Source organism: Prionailurus bengalensis, chromosome B1 (genome assembly GCF_016509475.1).
Source record: "Prionailurus bengalensis isolate Pbe53 chromosome B1, Fcat_Pben_1.1_paternal_pri, whole genome shotgun sequence".
In the NCBI taxonomy this organism is placed as follows: Eukaryota; Metazoa; Chordata; class Mammalia; order Carnivora; family Felidae; genus Prionailurus; species Prionailurus bengalensis.
Window position 1 is genome coordinate 80,602,577 of NC_057344.1, and position 24,454 is coordinate 80,627,030.

Consider the following 24,454-nt stretch of genomic DNA (forward strand, 5'->3'; position numbering starts at 1 on the left):
GGTGAGCCATATATGATATATGCACCCTAGCATCCTATCTCTGAAAGACTTTAAATTTCTGCCTTTAAACCAAATTTTTTGGAACACAAATTACTATCCATTTGGCCAGATATACATTAACTAAACCAGGAAACTATTAAATAAACTGTATCTAATCACCTAAAATAGCACATGGAATCTAAAGTCTTTAAAAAATCTACCCATCATGACAAATTTATACTGATATTACATTACAAATTCTGGTATTACATTCCCCACTTTTTGTTCAAGCACCCTAAAAATCCATTCTGGAGGAAAAACAATGTTTCTAGAATTTGGCTGACATAAACTAGCAAATTCTGTGCACACGCGCGTGTGTGTCTGTGCTTGTGTGTGTATGTGTACACATGAGTCATCTCAGAGTTGTATTTTTTCATTTTTGTCCCCTAGGACACTATGGGATTTAAATCTAATTACAGATCTGAATATTATGAGATGCTGAGTAAGAAAGAAATTATTGTATTTTTTCTTCAAGGGAACAACCTCAGGCAAAAAAGTAACAGTATCTTCAAGCAAGGGAAGAATAGCTGTGTGACCAGTGGAGTATAAAGTGGATTATTTATCTTTGCAAAGACGCTTCAGTGGAAGATAGGTAAGAGGGGCTTTGGACTTCCGCTTACTCAATGTCTTCTGAATATGCCTGAATAACTCCATTTATATTGTTAGAGCAGCACTCTTTTCTGATGAATGCCCTGACATTCACATGACAGATCTTCCTGGGCTATAGAATCAGCTCTTGTTGTGATTAAGTCACTTGACTTTTTGTGCCACGATGGTTATATAAAGCACGGTTAGCCCATGCTTTGAGAACAGAGATTTAGTATTTTTAGTTTGTCACTCTTTTCCTTATATTATCCAGTGTCACCAAAAGCAACCACTCAACCGCAAATACTTGGATTCCTCATTGTTTCACAATGATCTTTGGTTGTGGTAGCTCCATGATCTGTTAGACTTTTACTCTCCCCAATGGAAAATTTTTCACAAGTAATCTTGGTTGATAATTGCTGTTTCATCAACGTTGTCATGGTTTGCTACCTTTCCTTGTAAGGACAAGAATCAGAGCTTCATTGCTTTTCACCTTAATGTAGATAGATGATCAGTCGTAAGAACCCTTCCCTGAAGTTCCTTTTCCCACAATCCAGCCTCTGGTGCCAACATTTATGTCAGTTAAGATTTAATCCCAAGCAACAGAATTTTGCTGTACTTCATTTAGACAAAAGGAAATGGACAGAGATCTGAAAAGCTGGGCTTGGGAACTGGTAGGAATCAATGCAGATTCTGAGACTAAGGAAGCAGAAACCACAACCATATCTTGGCAGGAATTATCTTGGCAGGAGGCCACTGCTGGTATGGAGTAAATGCCAAAACTTTTGAGGTTCTTTGTCTTGCTGCTCAAAATTCAAATTCTAAGGTGGAAGCCTGAAATTGACCCTCTTCAGTCATATTCTTCTCTTCTGATTAAACAAGTATAAGGATACCTGCTACTGTCCCATTGAATTGTATCTAATGGAATTTGATATTTCCTCAAGATGTATTTTTAGGAAGAAGAATGCGTAACAGCCAACCTACATACAAATAAATTAATTTGATCCAAAATTTTATTTATTTTCTTATATTTTTTAATGCCTGTTTATTTTTGAAGGAGAGAGAGAGCATGACAGGGGAGGGGCAGAGAGGAGGAGACACAGAATCCGAAGCAGGCTTCAGGCTCTGAGCTGTCCGCACAGAGCCCAACATGGGGCTCGAATTCATGAGCTGTAAGATCATGACCTGAGCCCAAGTCTGATGCTTAACTGACTAAGCCACCCAGGTACCCCTATCCAAAATTTTAGATAATTATATTAGTTAATTTATCTATTACAAATTTAAGACAGGTAGTTTGTGACTTGACTATTATGATTTAATCAATGTCTCCCTGTAACTTTTCATCGCATTTTCTAGTTTTGTTCTATAATTTCCCTTCCTTTCTTTTCTTCCCCTTAATTTTTCCTGTGTCTTATTTCAGTATTCCATTCCTGAAAAATGTTTAGATGCTAACAAACTAAGCACATATATGTACCTCCCTTCCCTCCCAAGATCGCAGTGAAATAAAAATGTGTAAGTACCACACAAAAAAATACTAATAACAGTGATGAAAATAGGGTATTAGCTATCAATGGATGAGAGATTTAAAAAACCACCTTAAGATACAAAGTGGAAGGTAGTGGGGTAAAGGATGAAACAGGTAGAGAAAACCATAGCACTGGAGCGGCCGAGGACAGTCTTCAACATAAACCCTGGAGTCATTGTTCAGCATCTACAGGGCAAGAAGAGCAAGAAATGAGAAGGGAGGTTGAAAATAAGGGCAAAAATAGTCTGTACATGATAAATGTCACCACTCAAACCCCTATTTAACATCCTCACTCCTAGGAGCAAGAGGGAATACTTTAAACCAAAACTCTTCTATAAAGACTTTCAATGAACTTTCAGTTGAAAGTTTAGGTTCCAGGTGTGCATGTTGGTACCTCAGGCCTGACTACGTCTTCTGGCATAGCGGGCACAGCCAGATAGCTTCCCCATGTTTTCACTCTAAAAGAAACTCAAGAAGACAGGACTTGCCCACCTTACCCAGAGCTTTGAAAATTCTTACCCAAGGAGGAAACTTGGAGAACAGTCCCATTTAGACAATAGAGGAAACTCAACACCAGAGATCCAGTCTTTCTTTCTTATATAAGAACTGATGTCTTTAGCATTGATGCTGATTGTCCCCTATCATCCACTCTTTCTTATTTTCCACAGTTATAGGATCTTGACTTTTAGCAAATCACATAGCTACTCAAAATAAAGATAATATTTTCAGCTGCCTTTGAAGCTAACGATGACATTGTGATGAAGTCCTTGCCAGTGCTATGTAGCACAAAAGATGTGTTCATCTCTTGGGATGAGTATGCATGCCATTATTTCCCTGTGCATCCTTCCTTCAGAGAAAATATACACATATGCTTGGGAAGCAGCCATTGTGGACAATCAATGATCTTGGGAGTGGTATCCATATATAGTGGAGTTACAAAGCCAAAGAAACTGGGAATCTGACACTGTGGAGTATCATTCCAATTCTATATATTTTTCCTGTTATTAGCAGCTAATTACCTAATATTAATTAATACAAAAACAAAGAACAACAGCTATGTAAAAGAGATATGTCAACATTAACAAAAGAAAAGAATTTTCTGGAGGAAAAAGTAATTTAGAGAAAACTAATTAATATATTCAGAAATAATTGTACATCCATAAACGATAGAACGCCTATAAAAGAGTTTATACAAAAGGATGAATAAAAGAACAAGAACTATCAAAGACTAAGAAATATGATTTATCTCACTCACAAAAAAAATCAATAAAATACTGAAAAATAATACTATCCAAAATGTCCAAATTTTAGACCCAAAAAGGCAAAGAAAATAAAAATGAAATAAAAATCAGAGATAAAAAGGACAAATCTAGGTTGATGTTTAATAAGCAAGAATCATAGAAAAAGAAAATGAGAACATGAAATAATTTTTTAAAAATAGAAGATGATTATCTAAATCTGAGGAAGAATGTAAGTACTCAGCTGACAAGTTCTACTAGAGAACTCCATGAAATGTCAGAACAGAAAGATACAAAAGTCCAAAAAATGTCTTAGTTGAAGGAAAAAACCAGATGTGCGATATTCATTATGACCATTCGCAGAGATCTGGTTCTTCTTTGAGACACATGGCAAGATCAAAGTTACCTGCTCCCTTAAAACTGAGCATCGCCATGTGACTTCAAGTAGGAGAGGAAATGATGAATATAATTTTGGATGAAGGCTTTAAAAGCTAATGTGCAATTTACTCTCATCTTCTAGCTGCCACAAACCTGCAATGCTCCAGGGGGTAATAATCCTCTTAGCACGATTATGCTGTTGAACATAGTATGGAACAAAACCCAAGGCTGACCTGGGATGGTTACATATTGTAATGAGGAGATAAACTTCATCATTTTAGGTCACTGAGATTTGGGGATGTCACTGCAGACACGGATCTTATCACAAAATCCCATCAAAAAAATGAAAATTGGCTCTAGGCTTCTTATCATTAACAATGAATACTGGGCGGGGGGTGGGGGGGGTGGAAATCAATACCTTGTAAACTGAGAAATGATTGTTAACCTAGAATGTCCAAACCTGCCAAATAACCATGGGTAAAATGAGCACATTTTCAGACATGAAAGAACTCAAAAACTTTACCTCATATATTCTTTCTTCAGTTGTTCCTTGGAGATGTGTTCAGTAAAACAAAAATGATTCAGAGTAATTTTCATCGTGGAAGATCATGATAATGGAGATGACTGAAATGATGATTGAGGTATCAGAAACACTTTGAGAACAATTGTAGGGAGTAGTTAAGATGTATTGGCTTCCCCTAGAGGATTATCATTTGCTTCTTTGCACGCTGAGATATTCTAAAAACCTTTCTCCAGAGCAAAGATCAGAAGGGGGCACTCTAGATCTTAAGTCAGTATTAGCATTCAAACTGTAACTGCATCCCCTCCCACCTCACCAATTCTAGGTGGGGAAGAGAGAGGAAGCAATAAGAACAATTACAAATGGAAGAATCAGCTCCAGAAGCTTCTAGCCATCCTGTCATTCATTTGATTAATTCAAAAAACATTTTTGAGCGTATACTATATACTAATCCCCATATGGTATATACTAATTCCCTAGGGAATTCAGAGAAAAATAAAATGGTCTCTGCTTTCAAAGAGCTCAGAATCTTTCAGGAGAGATTAACTCATATAACCAAGATCCACACAAAGTGAGACACATATGGTAGAACTGGTCTAAGAGGAAGAGGTAGAAAGAAAGAGAGATTAATTCTGTGTGGTGAAGGGTGGGGTGTTCTAGAGTCCTCAAAGTTTTCAGAAGGCCCTGATTCTATAGGTAAAGTTGTACCTGGAGCTGGCATCCTTTGGTTGTGTGAAATAATCAGGTTCCTTTTTTGCTTAACCCAGTGTGAGTCAGGTTTTCTATCCCTTGCAAAAAAAGCTAACTGAAAAACCCAGTGTGAGTCAGGTTTTCTATCCCTTGCAAAAAAAGCTAACTTCCCTAGCTCTAAGAAATATTACTCTAAGCAGAAAGAGAAAGAGAATTGGTCAAAGAACTGCCAGTGAAAATGCAGCAAGCAGGAGGAATATATCCACAGAGGCAAGAAGAAGCCACCTAGAAAACCAAACCAGGAGAGTCTCATGTGAAAAAGCAGGTGCATGGAATTCACAAACCTCTAAGGAGAAAAGGCAGTAAAGACCGGAAAAGAATTCACACCGGTGACAGTGGAGCTGTATTAAGGTGATGTTGAAAACTGGGAGATGAATTCTTGAGGATAGGGCAGGCCTTACTGCCATGGGGGATCATGTGGAGCCCAGTTACGGGTAGTCAGAGTGATCAATTGAGTGCATGATGTAAACTTACATGGTGGAAATAATTTCATAATTTGGTGCAGCAAATTAGATGTCGGAATGAAATGTGTAGTTATGGTTGTTATGTTTGTACTCCAAATAGAATCAATTTATGGCTAATAGAATGACTTGCGTGAGTAATATTGCTGGCTCTCTCTCCTACAGTGTGTGACAGTAGGCACTGAATAAAAGCCTCACTTTCCAGCACGTCTGTATTTGAGAAGTAATAAGCAACAACCCTCACCCTCTTGCCCTATATACATATGAGAGAATGTGCAAGAAAGCTCACTTCTTTGCACTTACACATGTGAGACGGGATGGAATGATGGGCTGAGATTAATAGGCTGACATTTAGTCAATGTAAATATAAAATCCTGAGTTTCAGCTGAAAAATTTAAAAAGTAATAATAAGACAGGGTGCAGGAAGATTCTATGAACAGGAGATCTTGAGTCTGTCACTCACCACAACTCAAAATTGGACTATCTTGCTGGAGACAGGAGTGGAAAAGGTATTCATGGATGGCAGGGCAAAAATGGTTCTGGTTACAACAAAGGCTGAGGAAGAAGGGAATGAATGACTTTTCCAGTTCCTTAAAGTGGCATCAGGTCACGGGGGTCACGAATGCCAAGCTGAGTGCTTTCCCATTGATCAGGGAAGTGTAGCAAAATATTAAGAATGAGGCGCCATGAAGGAAATGACTCCAGGCGGCAAATTGGAGACCCTTGGATCAGTTGAACTAATTTCTGAAAGCGGCCACAAACTTTTGAAAGCTGCCTTGCTTGAAAAGCGTGCTAGATCTGGAGGTCCCGCTCAGCCTTCGTAGGCTCTGTCCCCACCAGGCTCCGCCCCCGTGCCCGAGGAATCTGGAACTGCCCCAATCCCGAGACCCTGTTTAGCCTAATCCCGCCCCCACCAGCCCGGCCCCACCCCCTCAGTATCCCGGGCGACGCTCCCGCGTCCCTTCTCTCCGCGCAGACTGTGCCCGGTCTCCGAACAACTGCTGGAAGAGGAGGCAGCACCGGCGCCCAGCACCTGCCACCGGTGGGGATCACACTTCGGCAGAACGGAAAACCAGAACTGCCCCACGGGGCCAGCCCACCGAGGTTCGTGACGGCTGAGGCGAAGCTCGGGGCAGGACTTCAACAGTTCGCAGGAGAGGCGGGCTGCTCTTCCAGGCAGTCCAGTCCCTTACGTGACCCCAGCAGACCTTCCTTCGTCAGTGTGTAGACGCCTTCTCAAGCTTCGTGAACAGAGGCCCTCGCCATTTAACCTCAAGAAGTGGATAGAAGTAGGAGCCAGGAGAGGCGCTTTTCCTGCTTCCCAGTTCACCTGACCCTCTGAGGGCAGTGGGAAAATAAACCGGTGTAGGAATAAATTACTAGTCCCGTTTAGGACTAAGTAGGAACAGAAAGGGAACTGAGGTGCCCGCTGCTTGAGTAAAGATAACTTAGTGTCTAATAAGTTTGAGAGATCAAATTGTTATCCCTAATGCGACATTTGTATTGGAATATATTAATACATATACATAATTCAGATGTACTGGCATTTCATTGAATTAGTTATTAGATTCTCCCCTAGGGACTATATTTTGGTATTAAAAGAAAACGTCCATTTAAACACACATTAGGTACTTGGTATTATTTGTATGAGTGACTCTTATTCCATGATTTGGGACAGGAAGAGGAGTTATTCTGTTAACTGATTTGTAACTTTTTTCTTCTCTCCTTTGCTATTATTATTCCTAATTTTCAGACTGAAGTCTGTAAACCTTGGAGAGACCTTCAGCAGTAATCTCCGAATGTAAGTCAACTGAAACATGGCCTGCCTTCAACACTTTTCCTGCTTTATATTTTGATTTCATCATCAAGAAATGTCAGTTGGTAGAAAATGTCTGATTTCTATTTATTTTATTTAATGACCTAGCTCATGACCTACCACTGAGTGCTAGAGGTGTTTAAAAATTATGATACAAGGGATAAACGTTGAGCAACTCTTTCAGCTTCTTTGTGTGACTTTCTTTTACCCTTTTCAGGACCATAATTATTGATACTTTTTTTAAAGTATTTATTTAGTATTTATTTAAAGTTTTCTTTAAGCTTTTATAGTAAAAAGAGCTTATGGTGATAACGTGAACAGTTCTAATTCTTACAAATGATTTTATTGGTGATCGGAAAATCATATTTATTTTGAATTCTCTTGATGACAAATAATAAATTTGTTTGCTGTGGTCTGTCGGCTTTCTCACATCCCAAAGTGATTGAATTCTAGAGATGGTAGTCGGCCTCAGACCTCCTCACTCCCCAAGTAGCCTCTGTCTACTCAGTGCTAGGCCTACCCTTTTCTTTGTGTTTCCTGATGAGGGCATCTCTGGGCAGGAGGAGGAGGGTTACTCTTTGAAGAATTTTACTTGGGGGGCAGAAATTTAAACTCTCACCATGGGACACGTTCAACCTGACCCAGCACTCTTAAACCTTTCATCCTGTATTTCTCCATTCTCATTTGTCTTTGCATGTGGGGGCCAAACCGTGATACAAGAGCCAACCAGCAGATCAAAGAACCCACCAAATCTCTTCTGAATACCAACAGTGGAATGGCTTCAGGCGGCCTTTTGATCTCTGTCTCAGCACCCTTGGTGCCATATGCAGCACCGCCCACTTGCTGGTACTGGGAGAGCTGCCTCTGGGTCCTCCTCACACACTGCTTCACCCTCGGCTCCTGGAGCTAAGCTGGTTTTGGTACCAGCCAGAGAGGTGCCTCACATTCTCTGTCTCCATGTGCCTGGATCGGAACCATTCCCTTCCTGCAGTCACACCCATCTTGTGTGATTTCCTCTGTGGTCTTGAACCAGGAGAGCCCTGATACAGCGCATTGTTTAGGATGTGTTCCATTTCTGCTTGAACACAGATAGCCACCCTGAACCATTCGTCCCGCTCGGTGGAGCTCACCTAGGAGCTGGGAACACTGTCTGTCCAACACCAGGAAAGTGATACAACTCATATCAGCAAAGAGCAAAGGGCTTCCTTGACAGGTATAATTTCAGACTAAAATGACAGGTCCCTAAGCATGCTTGCGTTTTTTCTCATTTATTTTCCTCTTGGCTGCTTCTATTTGCTAGAAAGCACCAACTTCCTACTTTAACAAAATTCAGCATAAATAAGACTGAACTTACAAAAGAGATGGTGATTATTTAGATTAAAAAAATTTGTTGTAGGAAACCTTTAAATATTTGATGCATATCAAATGTTATGTGCCATAAAATTCAGTTCACACATTACCTGTTGTGTAGAACAAAATACCTTTATGTGACCATGAATCAATTGTGAAAAACAACATCCCGTTTCCCAGCAGGCATAAGCCAGGTACGTGTGTGGGGTTTAAGGCAGGGGGGGAGCCTGCTCAACTTTCACCCTAACTCTGAGCTTAAACTTTACAACACAGTTTGGTTGGAGCCTATTTTTTCCAACATTGAGTTAATAACTTTTTTTTCCACTTTATCATTCAGCTCTGACCACCCCCCATTCAGAGTCTGTGCCTTGAGGCTTGCCAGCAGGGCTTGCAATACTAACATTAAACTAAATTTAAGAGTAAAGGTGCTCCTGCTGCTAATGTTCTCAGATCAGAGGAGAGCAAAATGAAGGAACTGGCAGCTGAAACGTTAATGGTAGGAAACGACTCAGATATTGAAAAAAAAAAAGAATCGCGGTTCATATGTGTGACAAAGAAGACATGTTCCTCTCCACGTGTGGCGTTTGCATTTGATTTCATTAGATGCTTATATTTTCTAACAACAATTATCTAACCCAAGTAAACATCAAAAAGGATAAATTTTACATCACATACTGACAGCCCAACTTTATGGGGGTGGCTTTTACATACCTTGTTGGCTGGATCGCACTCTGGGGTTTGGTGCCTCTTTCTGTCTACAAGCAGCTGGATCTTTCTAGTACTTGGAGAATTACAAGTACTATTTCCTCATTTTGAAACTCCTTGATGAACCCTTCAAGGGCCCTTGCAGTTATGTAGAAATCACTCCTGCCCCAGTGCCCTTGGCAAGCAAAGTGGGGGCTCTCAGAACTGTCTTAATTCATAGAGGATGAAATGCCCCAACTGAAACAAACACAGTCATTGTTTTCTCCTGTCCCTTTAGAAATCCATTAAGGATAGACAGATGAGGGTTAAGAGCTGAGATGGCCCAGATTTGCTCTGTAACATCAGAGGACTGTGGAACATCAGACGACTCTTAGCTTCTCTGAAATAGGCTCATCAGAGATGGGCTTGGGGAAGCCTTTGGTATGCCTTCAAACCTGTCCATGAGATTTATCTTTATGTTGGCCTTAACCTCTTACCACATGTTCTACATAATGTTGCCATTTAGTAAGTTCTGGTTATCCAAGTAACTCAACTAGTTAATATGACATCTGATCAGAAGAGTAGGGTTTTTTTTTTAGTTTTATTTACGAAAGAAGTCACTATATTATGAAGTTATGAAGTAGGAAAGGACTAAATAACATTTGCTGTTCAGACAGTGTGCTTTAAAGCTGTAACTATTTAAAAGTAAGTGGACATTGTTTCATGGATCATACCATGCCCTGATAATCTGGGTAATGCTAGGATTCCATCATATGTAAAACATGACACTGATCTGCATTACATTTTCTCTCGGGGCACCTGGGTGGTTCAATCGGTTAAGTGTCCATGATCTCATGCTTCATGGGTTCCAGCCCTGCATCACACTCTGTGCCGACAGCTCAGAGCCTGGGGCCTGCTTCAGATTCTGTGTCTCCCTCTCCCTCTGCCCCTCCCCTTCTCATGCTCTGCCTCTCTCTCTCTCTCTCTCTCTCTCCCTCAAAAATAAATAAACATTAAAAAAATTAACAAAAAATACTCTTCTCTTTAATTATGCAAAAAATTATTTTCATAATCTTTCATTTATTTCAAAAACTTTCCCTCAAGTCTTATTATTCTTCCACCTCCCTCCCTCATGGCTTTGTAGCACTAGAGGAATATTGTATCTTGACTGTCCATAGCTGGCTGTATCCCAGATCTGACCACATCTCTCCACCTCCACCTCTCCCCGAGTAACCATCGACTTTCACCCAGATTTCATAACAACTGGCCTCCCAGCTGGCCTGTGTTATCTGCCCTTCATCCCCTGTAGTCTAAGCTCAAAGGAAACAAAACTGATCCTTTCGAGGTGCAAATCAGGTCATATTATCCCTATGCTCAAAATCTCCAAAGGATTCTTAATGAGAGTAAAAGTCAGTTTTTATAGTAATCTTCAAGACCCTACACCATCAGAACACTACCAAATTTCTCATTAATGTCTTTGACTTTATCTCATTCTGCTCTTATTTATGCCTTCACTACTGGTGAGCACTTGGGTAATTTCTAGGTCCCTGCTTTATATTTTGCTGTAGATCTTATCATCATCGGACATTATATATATTTTGTATGTTTGTGTATTATCTGTTTTCCCCCACATCACCCCTATAATGTAAATTTTGTGAGATCAGAGATTTTCATCTTTTTTGTTCACTGCTATATCTTTAGCACCTTGAACAGTACTTGGCACCAAGTAGTAGCTCAATAAATATCTGTTAAATATATTTAAGGCCCAGGTTGATAGTGCTTTACCCTGGGTCTCACATGTAGTAAATGCTGGAAGTAAGTGACTTAAAACCTAAAATAAGCCTTTCAGTTGTTTGGTGAGGCTTAGGATAGACATCACAACTGGTGGACATGGTGGTGGAATCAAGAGGCTGTGGCCTTTTAGATGCCTCTCTAACAGTAGAAATGTGTGTTCTTTTGCATCTGAAAGCCCTTGCAGCATGTGACAGTTTTTCCATTCTACGTCCACAGACATTATGTCCACACTTCTTCCTATTTAGGGTAATTTTTAGATAACTTGATTTTATAGACCCACCTTCATTATTGCTCAGCTACCTTCCCCGCTGTGACACATTGCATCTCCCAAAGATGGCCACAACAATATCTCCATCCCACATTCTCTTCATACAATGTGGTGTTGATACTCTCCCATCAGTAGGGGAATCTATGTTCTTTAGCCTTGAATCTGAACAGGACTTTTATCCCAGTAGAAGCAGTACTATGTGACTTCCAAGGCCAAGCTCTGAAAGTGGATATAGTTTCCATGGCTCTTCTTCAGCATACTTGTCTTTGGAGCACTGAGCTGCTGCGGGAGAAGCCTGAGGCTGCCAGGCTGTGAGGAAGCCAAAGCCATATGAGGTGGCCAAATGTAGTGTTCTGGAAAATAGCCTGTTAAGGTCACAGCTAATACTTTTAATTACCAGATACAAGGGATAAGACACAGATGATTTCTGACCCCCCCCCCCACCATTGAGTTACCCCTAAACTTCTGAGTCTTCTCAGAAGAGGCCCCAGTCATCATGGCATAAAGAAAAGCCATCCCTTGTGCCCTGTCCTAATTCTTGACCCACAAAAAGTGTGAAAGATGATAAAATGATGGTTGTTTTAAACAATCTTTTCTGGATCTCTATATTTTGAAGTGATTTGTTACACTATGGTAGCTGTGTGCCTCTTGGGGAAGCTGTCTCCTTGTTGAGAATCAGTCTTAGCATCCATCACTTCTAAAGCCTTTATTTGTGAGTGAGAAAGTTTTTAGAAAGCAGCAAAGTATGAGCAATTTTCAATTATTGATTGTAACAGGAAAGCAAAGCATGAGCATTTGAAATCTATAGCTGTCCTGAAAATCTTCGCTCTTTAATTGCAACCATGTCCCTTAACAAAACTCCTACCAAAGCCCCTGATTGTCTGAATCTTCAATTCATTTATCAGATTTTTTCCTTATCCATTGTTGGTAGAGATGCAGACAAGTAATAAATTGGCCAAAAGGCACATAGTAGAAGAAAATAATGAGAAGCAACCTGCAGAATCTACTTAGTGAGTATCCTTCCTGAATAACAGAGCTATAGCTCTACATACAGAGGCATTCTCAGCTAAGATGACAGACTGTGGATCTCTAATTATGTCTTAAAGGATTATTTGAAAGATTCATTCGTTAAAATACTGTTTCTGGTTTTTGTTTTTGTGTTTTGTTGTTTTTTTTTTTTTGTAGTCTAAAATGACCACCCTGCCCCCACTGCCCATGACACACCCAAAGCTTACATCTTTAGCCAGACAGAAGCTGCCATGTTTCCCCAGCACAATTCCAAGGTACGTGACCCTGGTTTTCATTTCTTTTCCTACAGAATGAATTGATTGCAGTAAGAAATGTCAATAACACATCTCAGAAAACAAAATTGTTTAAAGACAAAAGTATATTGTTATAGTCAGAATATTCAGGTCTGCTGTTTCAAAAGGATTGATGAACTTCATCCAAATATTAATAATTTATTTGCTTAGCAAGCTAGTGCTCATTTGATTGTTTTATTTCCTGTTCTAATTATATCATGGTCCTATAAAACATTGGAGATATATTTGCTTTTTAAGATGTTGATGGAGAATTGAAAGCAGAGGCTTTAGGACTGAAAGGTGGATAGCTGCTAATCCAAAGGTCCTGAGTGCTGATTTCCGTTTTGGAGGAAGGAGAACCCAGTGTTATTGCTGGGGTAAGTTGGCAGGCAAGATTTAGGAACTGAAATGATCCTGGGGCCTGAAAATGCTGCTACACATGAAGGACTGCTGAGCTCCTGGAGCTGCCATGCAGAAACTTAAGGACAGAGAACAATGTATTTTGTCCTAAGTATTAATGTGAATTTAGAAACTGTTCCTTAGAAATTGCCATTTATGGCTTTATTGAGTTATAGTGATGCAAATATTATTTATTAATATAAATAATTTGTGTAGGTTTGATTATTTATTTCATATGCCAACTTTTCACTTCATGCAAGGCATAAGGATCAAAGTATTACGAAACTACTTTCTTTTGAGAAGGACCATACTTTAGTATTTCTGGGAAAGACCAAAGTCCCTGGGCCAAAATAAATGCATACAGCTAAACTAACATAAAAGTTCCCTTATAATAGCAAATCAAATTTTCCTTTCAGAAAATTTGAAAAACAGATTTTTTGATGCATGCATAATTCAGGGTATATGTATATTCTTATTTTCAATTTTACTTTTGAATAATGTGGAATATTTACAAAGTCTGCAAAGCTTGTTCTTCCTGTCTTTTATAATGCTTGAGATTCATTTTCTTTTCAACACCAGCACAAACACAGCCCAATCTCACATCTCTACAGTAAAGTTTTTAAAGAAAACTATTTCTTGTATTCATTTTATTGAAGAAAAAACATTTTTTTCATCACCATTTAAGGCATAGTTTTGTATTAACATTTTACATTAGCTTCTGAATAAAAACACATACTTGTTTAGGCCTGTACTTCCATTGTTACAGGATGTTAGTAGTATGCTTGTTTTTAAAGGTGCAAGGGAGTGTGAAGAATAAATACACTACAACTGTAATATATTTCTCAGTAAAGTCTTCTTAAAATCACTTTTTTAAAAAATAATTTGAATTTATGTGTGATAAAAAAACCACTCAAACATTTCAGTGCAAAGTTGGTGATGTTTAGAGCAAATAAATTTTATACATTTGTATCAAATAGGTGTTCTTAGTTCAAAATCCAGTGTGAGACAGAATATGACTTCTGTATTGGAAAGTTACAGTGTGAAGCAGTGTGAGTAAAATGGAAGAGCTTATAAGCTTTGAGGAGAAAACTCCATTTACTTAAGAATGCTGATTCTTTTAATGTACTGGTGCTTTATTTGTTTGCACACTGAGTTAATATTCTTCCCTGTCCCTTTCCATTCAAGAAAATGAAAATTTGGAAATTATTAATCAACAACCTAAGTCTATTGCTATTGTAGAACATTTATTATATATAGTATTATACCTTAAGTATTTCTCTTCTCCTGGTGGCATTTTATATGTTTGGGAGCTTTTCAACTTGATAAAGCAGTGCTTTATTATTTCTTTCCATTTCATTTAGGTCTCAGTTGATCAAAGAAAAAGATGACATAGATCATTATCTGGAGGTGAATTTCAAAGGATTGTCAAAAGAGGAGGTTGCTGCGTAAGTATAACCTCTTAAAGGTACTTTAATATAAAGTTTGTTTCTTTTGTCTTGATTCTTTATTGAAATTTCAGTTTTCTTGTGCAGTACAACTTTTTCATTGGAACATGGCATTTAAAAATTAAAGCCCATATTAAATAGTGATAAGTCATGTCTATTGATCTTACACATATCAAAGTCTTTAATTTTATGGCTTTCAAAATTCTCATATTTACCAAGATATTATACTCTCACATTTGCAATATTTTAGTTAAGTCTGTGCTATTAATTGCTTATTAACTTCCATTTTAAGGTGTATTGCCTCCATGGGGAGAAATTTCTTTTAGAGAAAGATCATATCTCTTTTTCCTAGCAACTTAAAACAACAATTCCTTACAAATATATGTTCCTCCCCGCACCAAAAACCCACAAAAGAATGAGTGGATTGTACTTTATTGGTTACTTTTTACATAAATCTAAATTGTCTGGATTTATTTTATCAATGGACAGCACGAACTTTGCCATTTTATCACGTTAGAAACTAATTTATGGTTTGAGTAAAAACAGTATAAAAATCTGTGTAGGTTAGTGAGAAAGGAATAAAAACCTATAATAATAGCTAAACAGGTTTAATATTTCTTGTCTGTAGACTTGGTGGCTATGTTATCATCAGATCGTTAGATATAAGCACTGAAAAATAGAAATATTTTAATGCACATGCATCTTATGAAACTCATTAGATGACTCAATTAAAATATTTTATGCAATAAATGCTTTTAAAGCATCCTCTCTACTAGTATTGTCTAGTGCTGTGGGATTCTACTGAAAGTGCTTTCTTAGTATTTTTGGTATAGATTTTCACAAAGTGTAAAATTCCAAGTCTCTTGATATGTTTCATTTGATTAGATATTATCTTTGTGAATTTGCATATAATGTGGAAAAATGGAATAGTTCATTCTGTCAGTAGTTACTTCATAGAGTGACAAAATTTTACGGTACCTATAATCACTGTCTTCCTTGGAATGCTATTGACTTCCATATGTGGTATATGGGCCCTCTGGTTAAATGCTTTGCTGATTGCTGATTTATTAACTTTCCATGGTAACCTGTTGGTTAAAATTAAAGGTTAATATTGTCTGATGATACTTCTTGAAAGAAAAGTATATCTGAGTGATATTTTCCTTCTTATTTAAATATAATGACATACAAATATTTGTAATTGACTTAAGAAGTAGGAATTAAATTTGGAATTAAACATGCTTCAGATATTTTAACAAGCTAGAAATCCATATACAGCACTTAAAATCTGCTAAGCTTTCAGTCTGCACTGAATAAAACTGACCTAAAAATGCAAAATAGGCTTTGCTGATGAGCATTCTCTTAATATTTTTTTCATTAAAGGTATTACCAAAATTATTTCAAATCCATAATATGCTACAGAAAACAAGTAGCACCAGATAAATCTCAATCCTTACAATTGCATTCTCCTTAAAGTTTCCTGCACCTGCATACTTTCTTAGACCAAAGCTAAGATAGTGGATGCAAACCTTAATAGGAAGATAGCTTGTACTTAGTTCACTCTTTTGATTGATATATATTCTAGGCTTTGCCACAGACAAACTAATTGAATAACATGTAAGGGAGAAAGTTGATGAATTATTTCATCATCTCCCAGCAATACTCAGCAGGTGCCATAGGAATTATGCATATTCTGTTAACCAAGGAATTGCTACATAAAACTTTTTATTAGTCATTCAACTCTAAAAAGATAAATTGGTCAGCAAGCCTTCAAGTGCCTGCTTTATATCTAATACTAGGTTTTTCACAGGGGGAAAGACAATGATATCTTATTATAAAATATTTGACCCCTTCCTTGTCTCTATTTGAAACAATATTTACAAACAGGAAACAAATATGGAATAAATGAGTGCTGATTGTATTATGAGGGGCAGCCTCAAGGTCTAGAGGAAATCAGGATAAAACCTACCAAGGAAGACAGATTTTGAGTTTGGCTTTCTGTTTGGTAGCATTATAAAGTGACCAGACTAGTACATCACAGATCCTCAATATAAAAGGGGAAGAAATTGATGAATCAAATTTTCAGTCAGACAAAAGCAATGTCTATGATAAACCTTTAAATCTCTATATACACTGCTTTATACATATATATATATATATATATATATATATATATATATATATATATTTGGTGCTAAGATCAAGTGTATAAAGATGGTTATATACATGTTCATTATATAATTGATATACATATCCCATAATATGTATGTGCTCTCTGTCCCAAAATAATGTGAGTCCCAAAATAATGCTTCATCCTCTAACCCAAAAACTTTATACTCTGGACTTCCCTTCTATCATAATGGGTGGAAAGTTCCTATTCTTGTCTAAGGATGATGCCTCTACTTGTGCTCTGAATACCATCCGCTCTTACTTGTTCCAAGACTTTCTCCTGCAATTAAACACGTTTTTCTTTTACATCATCATTTTCTCCCTTTCCACTGGATCAGTCTCACTTAGCATTCATATTGACTTTAGTGTTTCCCTTGACTTCTTATCCCCCTCCAGGTTCTGTCCCATTTTTCTCTACCCTTCATAGCAACCAGAAGCACTGTCTCAATATTTGTACCCATTCTTTGCATCAGTTGACTCTAACTAGATTTCCAGCCCCAGAAGTCACAGAAATCTCTCTGTTTAGAGTGACCAACGTCCTTCATTTTTACAATATATAATGACGATGTTTCTGGATTCATCTTTCTTGATGTCTTCACAGCATCTGATAGAGTTGAGCACTCTGCCATTGATCACTGTGTACTTGTGCCTGCCAGGATGCCATGTTCTATGGTTTTCCTCCAAACTCTGACTGTGCCACCTTAGTCTTTCCTGGCTGGCTTTCTTTTCAAATTCTCAGTGGTGGGTTGTCCTAGGGCTGAATCCTAGGCCTTGTATTCCAGCTACATTCTCCTTGGATCCATTCTTAAAGTTTTAAGTATCACAATATCCTGATAACTATCACATTTATAAATTCAGCCCTGAGCTTGCTATTGAGCTTCAAATTTTTAAAAATATATTCATTTGTTTATTTTGAGACAGACAGTGTGAGCAGGGGAGGAGGAGGAGGAAGAGGAGGAGGAGGAGGAGAGAGAGAGAGAGAAGAGAAGAGGAGAGGAGAGGAGAGGAGAGGAGAGGAGAGGAGAGGAGAGGAGAGGAGAGAAGAGAAGAGAAGAGAAGAGAAGAGAAGAGAAGAGAAGAGAAGAGAAGAGAAGAGAAGAGAAGAGGAGAGGAGAGGAGAGGAGAGAGGAGAGAGAGAGAATTCCAAGCAGACTTCACGCTGTCAGCCCAGAGCCTGATGTGGAGCTTGGTCTCAAGAACTGTGAGATCATGACCTGAGTCGAAATCAAGAGTCAGATGCTTAACCAACTGAGCCAGTAGGAGCCCCGAGCTCTAGATTTTTATATCCAACTGCCTCTTTTCCGTATATACTTGTATTGTTAATAGACATTCTAAGGTTAATATGACCACAAGTGACTCTTGATTTATTCCTACTTTCCCTCAACTCCCCCAACAATTCTCCCCACAGCGTTTCCCATATTCAGTAAATGCCACCAAGGCAGCCTTGAGCTTTGCCCTGACTTCACTACCCTCCCCCATCTAATCCATCTCTATGACCTATCAGATGTAATTCCAAAATATATTCTGTGTTCATCTACTTCTCTCATTGCATAGCTACCATCATCCCTTGCCATGGCCACTAGAATAGCCCTGGCTGCTCTTCACATAGCCCCTCTAACTCTGCCAAACTTCAGCTTCCAGAGTCATTTTTTGAAAAAAATAGATTATGACATTCATTTGCTTAAAACCCCCTGAGCTTCCCATTGCTCTTATGATAAACTCTAAGGTTTACTGTTTGGACTTTGCTGTACATGATCTGGACTTCACTGACCTCTCTGACTTCATCTCCCATTCTCCCCACCACTCATTCATCTCATTGTGCCTTATTGCGGATACTGTTTCTTGTCATGCAGGTAATGTGACCCCTTCAGTCTCCCACTTCCTGACCTCATAATCTAGTAGCCCTCACTCCACCTATACTTGCTCTCAGCCAAATCATCTGGTTCTATTTATGCTATAATTTGGTCCCCCTCTTGCATTGGGAGTTTGTATTTTGACTGTCTTCATCCCAGCAGAATAGATCTGCACGGGCACAGGAGCATGTCTCTGTGTGCCCTGGCATGTGGCCAGAAGCCAACAACTGCAAGTTAAATGAATAAATGAACAGAATGTTACATAAACACCATGAAATAGGTATCCTGCTAGGAATATTCTTTGCTTGCAATATTTTCAGGTCAATGTTGTTTGTTAACTGGTTTGAATATTGAATCAAAGAAGTTTAACTCCTCAAAAGTGTCTTATATACACAAATAGGAGTGTAAAATTTAAATGAATAATTGAGCAAGACAGTATAGACTAGTTCCTGGAATGGCCAGATCCAATTGGGGGATCATTTTACTTGGGAATGGGTAAAGTAGTTCAAAAGCAAAGGGCTTCTGGGTTTGTTTGTTTGTTTGTTTGTTTGTTTTTTAATCATCTGCATTTGCAGAAGAATTTCAGTATGCTTCATTACTTTTTAAGTGACTGGATTATTTCTGTGCCTAGTAGGTACATTTTTTCCACGTTTTGTGTTCACATACAATATAATTAACACTGACAATTTGACTTTTTTAGATAAATCTGCAAATAGTTCATTGATAATATTTGACTCACCTTTAACAACTAAAGAAGATCCTGTTGTGGTTTTGTGCTTTGCTTTTTGTTCTGTATTATATTGTCAGAATATTGTATTTTTTTTTAATTTTTTTTTCAACGTTTATTTATTTTTGGGACAGAGAGAGACAGAGCATGAACGGGGAGGGGCAGAGAGAGAGGGAGACACAGAATGGGAAGCAGGCTCCAGGCTCTGAGCCATCAGCCCTGAGCCTGACGCGGGGCTCGAACTCACGGACCGCGAGATCGTGACCTGGCTGAAGTCGGACGCTTAACCGACTGCGCCACCCAGGCGCCCCAAATAATTTTTAATTTCAAACTTAGTAATGCTAACTAACAAGGGGAAAATATTTTTTATTTCAACTTATGGTAAATTTTTCATAAACTTACTTATGCTACACCAAGCAATACAATTTGTATAGTCTTCTGAGCTATTCCAAACCCCTTTAAAACATTTCTACAAATTGCTTTAACTTACCATTACTATAATAAGATTGCTTTACTTATAAACCTACAGTTTGAGAAATGTAAGGAAGATAGCCAGAGAATGTGGCTCTTTCCCATAATAGCTTGTAAACCTGAAAGTGCACAATAGCCCTCCTGTATTTGGAAATCATTTGGAAAATTGCTCTTTCAGGAACAAGGAACAAAGTGATAAAAGGAAATAAACACCCAGGTACCAGAGAGGTTGAATCAATCAGAACTGTCAGTGGGATGAGCAATGACCTAGCCACATCACCTGTAATTCACGTGGCAAGATGGTTTTGTTATGCTGAGTTTTGTCTTTGATATTGTATTCTGTCTGTATTGAGAAAGAAGGCAAGGGAATATCTAAATTAATTAGGCCTTTTTCCATTCTCCATTATGGCTAAAAAATAATCTTCAAAATGTTGATATTACTGCAATTATGTAAAGATCACCCCCTGGCTCATACCCACGCCCTATTCTGTTTTCTGTTCTGGAAACTGGAGTTACTGTAACTAGTGTCACCTTCTCAGTACTTAAAGCAAAACTAGGATATAGGCTCACAAATATCCTTTTGCTTTCCCAGGGCATCCACAAATATTACCAGATCAGAGTCTTTTTTGGTATAGCAAAATTAGGTGATGCCTAACTCTACATTAGAAATGTACAACATTATTCTCTTTTTAAAAGATTTTTAGATTGTAATATGCATAACATAGTATTTTCCATCTTAACTGTTTTTAAGTGTGTGGTTCCGTGACATTAAGTCATCCTGTTGTGCAACCATCACCACCATCTATCTCCAGAATTACTTTCAACTTGCAGAACTGAAACTGTAACCAATAAACAATACCTCTCCTTACCTGCTCCCCTCAACTCCTAGGAACCATTATGCTACTTTCTGTTTATATTATTTTGACTACTCATGTAAATACCTCATGTAACTAAAGTTATTCAGCACTTATCTTTCTATGACTGGCTGATTTCACTTTGCACAATGTCCTCAAGGTTCATCCATGTTGTAGCATATGTAAGAATTGCCTTCCTTTTTCAGGCTGAATAATATTCCATTGTATGTATATACTACATTTGGCTTATCCATTTATGCATTGATGGACACTTGGTTACTTCCATGTTTTAGCTATAAAATGCTGCTGTGAACATGGGTGTACAATTATGTCTTAAGGACCCTGTTTTCAATCCTTTTGATTATGAACCTAAAAGTGGAGTTTCTGAATAATTTGTAATGTTATTTTTGATTGTTTTAGGAACACCATTCTGCCACAACAGTGGCTGTACCATTTTACATTCCAGTAACAATGCACAGGGGTGCCAATGTCACCACATCTTTGCCCACATTTATTTTTTTCTGCTTTTATGACAATACCCATCCTAATGGGTATGAGGTGGTATCTCATTGTGGTTTTGATTTACATTTCCCTAATGATTAGTGATGTTGAGCATCTTTCCATGTGCTTATTAGTTGGTCACTTGGATATCTTCTTTGGAGAAATGTCTGTTCAAGTCCTTTGTTCTATTTTTGAATTGAATTGTTTGGTTTTTGCTATTAAGTTTTAGGAGTTCTCTATATATCATGGATGTTGACCCATAATATGATATGTGATTTGCAATTATTTTGTCTTGTTACATAGGTTGCCTTTTCACTCTGTTGATAATGTCTTTTGATAACAAAAGTTTTTAGTTTCCATGAAGTCCAGTTTGTCTTTTGTTGCCTGTACCTTTGATGCCATATCCAAGAAATCATTACCAAATCCCATGTTGTAAAACTTTGCCATAAGTTTTCTTTGCATATTATAGTTTTAAATTATGTTTGGGTCTTTAATCCATTTTAATTAATGTATCCAGTGTTAGGTAAGGGTTTAACTTCATTCTTTTGCATGTGGATAAACTTGTTTTCCTACCACCAATTGTTGAAAAGACTGTCCCTTCTCCACTGAGTAGTTTTGACATCCTTATAAAAAATTATTTGGCCATACATGTGAAGATTTATTTCTGACTCTCTGTTCTATTCCATTGGTTTATATGTCTGTCTTTATGCCAGTAGCACACTGTTTGATTACTGTAGCTTTGTGGTAAGTTTTGAAGTTAGGAAGTGGGTGCAACTTTGTTCTTCTTTTTTCAAGATTATTTTGGCTTTTAGGATGCCTTGGGATTCATTATGAATTTTAGGATGGATTTTTCTACCTTGCAAAAATTCTCATTGGTATTTTGATAGGAATTGCATTGAATCTATAGACTGATTTAGGTAGTATTGACATCTTAACAATATTAACTCTTCCAATTTATGATCATGGGATGTCTTTCCATTTATTTATATCTTGCTTAACTTTTTCAACAATGTTTCACAGTTTTCATTGTATAAGTCTTTCATCTCCTTAGTTAATTCCTTCATTTGTATTTTGTTGCTATTATAAGTGAAGTTGTTTTCTTAATTTCCCTTTCAAATTATTTATTATTAGTGTATAGGTATGCTACTGAATTTTGTGTATTGACCTTGTATCCTAATAATTTGTTATTAGTTCTAACAGCTTTTTCTGTGGAATCTTTAGGGTTTTCTACACCAGGTTTCTACAACAGCTGGAAACAGATCATTTTAATTATTTCCTTCCAATTTGGATGTCTTTTATTTCTTTTTTCTTGCCTAATTGCTCTGGCTGGGACTTCTAGTATTATGTTGAAAAGACATGATGAAATTGAGTATCTTTGCCTGGTTCCTGAACTAAGAGGAAAGCTTTCAGTCTTTCATCATTGAATATTCTGTTTTCTGTGGGTTTTTCATATATGGCTTTTATTATGTTGATGTAGTTTCCTTCTATTTTTATTTGTTGGGTGTTTTTATTGAATTTTTTCAAATGCTTTTTCTCTATCAGTTGAGATGATCATGCAGTAATTTTTTCTTCATTCTATTAATGTGGTATATTACATTGATCAATTTTAGTATGTTGAACTATTCTTGCATTTCAGGAGGAATTTCCACTTGGTCATGATGTATAATCCTTTTAATATGATGCTGTTTGGTTCACTCGTATTTGTTAAATCAACGTTCATAAGGGATATTGGTTTTCTTGTAATTTTCTTTTCTTGTAGTATTTTTGTCTGGCTTTGGTATCAGGGGCAAAGCTCTCCTAATTGAATGTGTTAGGAAGTGTTTGCTCCTCTTCAATTTTTTGGAAAAGTTTGATAAAGATTGGTGTTAGTCCTTTAAATGTTTTTGTAGAATTCACCAGTGAAACCATCAGATCCAGGTTTTTTTTTTTTTGTTTGTTTGGATATTTTTGATTACTGATTCATTATCATTAGTAGTTATACAGGTTTACTATTTCTTCATATTCAGTTTTGATAGGTTTTGTGTTTCTAGAAATTTGTCCATTTCATCTAGGTTATTGAATTTATTGCATACTGTTTTTCATAATACTCTCATATTTTTTTTTATTTCTGTAGAATCAGTAGTAATGTCCCTACTTTCATTTCTGATTATAGTAATTTGAGTTTTATTTCTGTTTTTCTTAGTCAGTCTAGCTAAAGGTTTTTCAATTTTGCTGATTTTTTTCAAAGAACCAACTCTTGGTTTCATTAATTTTTTAAAATACTATTTTTCTATTCTCTATTTCACTTGTCTTTGCCCTAATTTTTGCTATTTTCTACCTTCTGCTAGCTTTGGGTTTAGTTTGTACTTTTTCTAATTCATTAAATTGTAAAATTAAGCTGTTTATTTGAGATCTTTCTTTTTAAATGTTTTTGAAAGATCTTTCTTGTTTACAAATTTAAGCTCTTACAATTAAATTTCCCCTTTGGCACTACTTTCATCACATTCCATAAATTTTGCTATGTTCATTCATCTCTAAGCATTTTCTAATTTCCCTTGTGATTTCTTCTTTGATCCATTGGTTGTTTAAGAGAATGTTGTTCAATTTCCACAAATTTGTGAATTTTCTAGTTTCTTCTCTGATTTGTAACTTCATCCAGCTGTGGGCAGAGAAGATACTTTGGTATAATTTAAATTTAAATTTTAAAAAATAAATCTACTGAGACTTAATTTGTGGCCTAATATATGGTCTATTATGGAAAATGTCCCATGTACATTTGAGAGAATGTGTATTCTGTTATTGGTAGAGTGCTCTGTATATGTCTATTAGATCCAGTTGGCTTATTGTGTTATTGAGTCCTCTCTTTCTTACTTATCTTTTGTTTGTTTGTTCTAACCATTACTGAAAGTCAGGTATTGAAGTCTTCAGCTATTATTTTAGAACTATCTATTTCTCCCTTCAGTTCTGTCAGTTTATTGCTTATGTATTTCGATAGTCTGTTATTAGGTGTATAAATGTTTATAATGATTATATCTTCTTTCTGTATTGAATCTTTTATGGATGTATTATGTCCTGATTTGTCTCTTGTAAACTTTTTTAATTTCAAGTCTATTTTGTCTGACATTGATGTAGCCACCTTTGCTCTTTTTTGGTTACTATTTGCATGGAATATCTTTTTCCATCCTTTTACTTTCGACCTATTTTCATCTTTGGATCTAAAATGAGTCTCTTGGAGACAACACATAGCTGGATCATGTTCTTTTATCCATTCTGCAAATCTCTGTCCTTAACTGGAGTGTTTAATGCATTTACGTCTGAAGTATTTACTGATACGGAGGGACTTCTGTCAT

General features: G+C 37.1%; 1 protein-coding gene across 4 annotated transcripts in view; it reads left to right on the forward strand.

Moving 5' to 3' along the window:
* The first annotated feature begins 516 nt into the window (after positions 1-516).
* The window catches only part of TTC29 (tetratricopeptide repeat domain 29), a 248,906-nt gene continuing 224,968 nt past the window's right edge, over positions 517-24,454 (forward strand). Inside the window, exons 1-4 of one of the 4 annotated variants that reach the window (XM_043567875.1) lie at positions 517-631; positions 7,250-7,297; positions 12,594-12,691; positions 14,470-14,553. In XM_043567875.1, coding sequence (XP_043423810.1) covers positions 12,600-12,691; positions 14,470-14,553 — 176 coding nt within the window. In that variant the 5' untranslated portion in view covers positions 517-631; positions 7,250-7,297; positions 12,594-12,599. Of the gene's footprint in view, positions 632-5,882; positions 6,601-7,249; positions 7,298-8,230; positions 8,526-12,593; positions 12,692-14,469; positions 14,554-24,454 lie in introns of those variants that run through there. The other 3 variants (XM_043567890.1, XM_043567868.1, XM_043567882.1) reach the window with 3 other exon arrangements.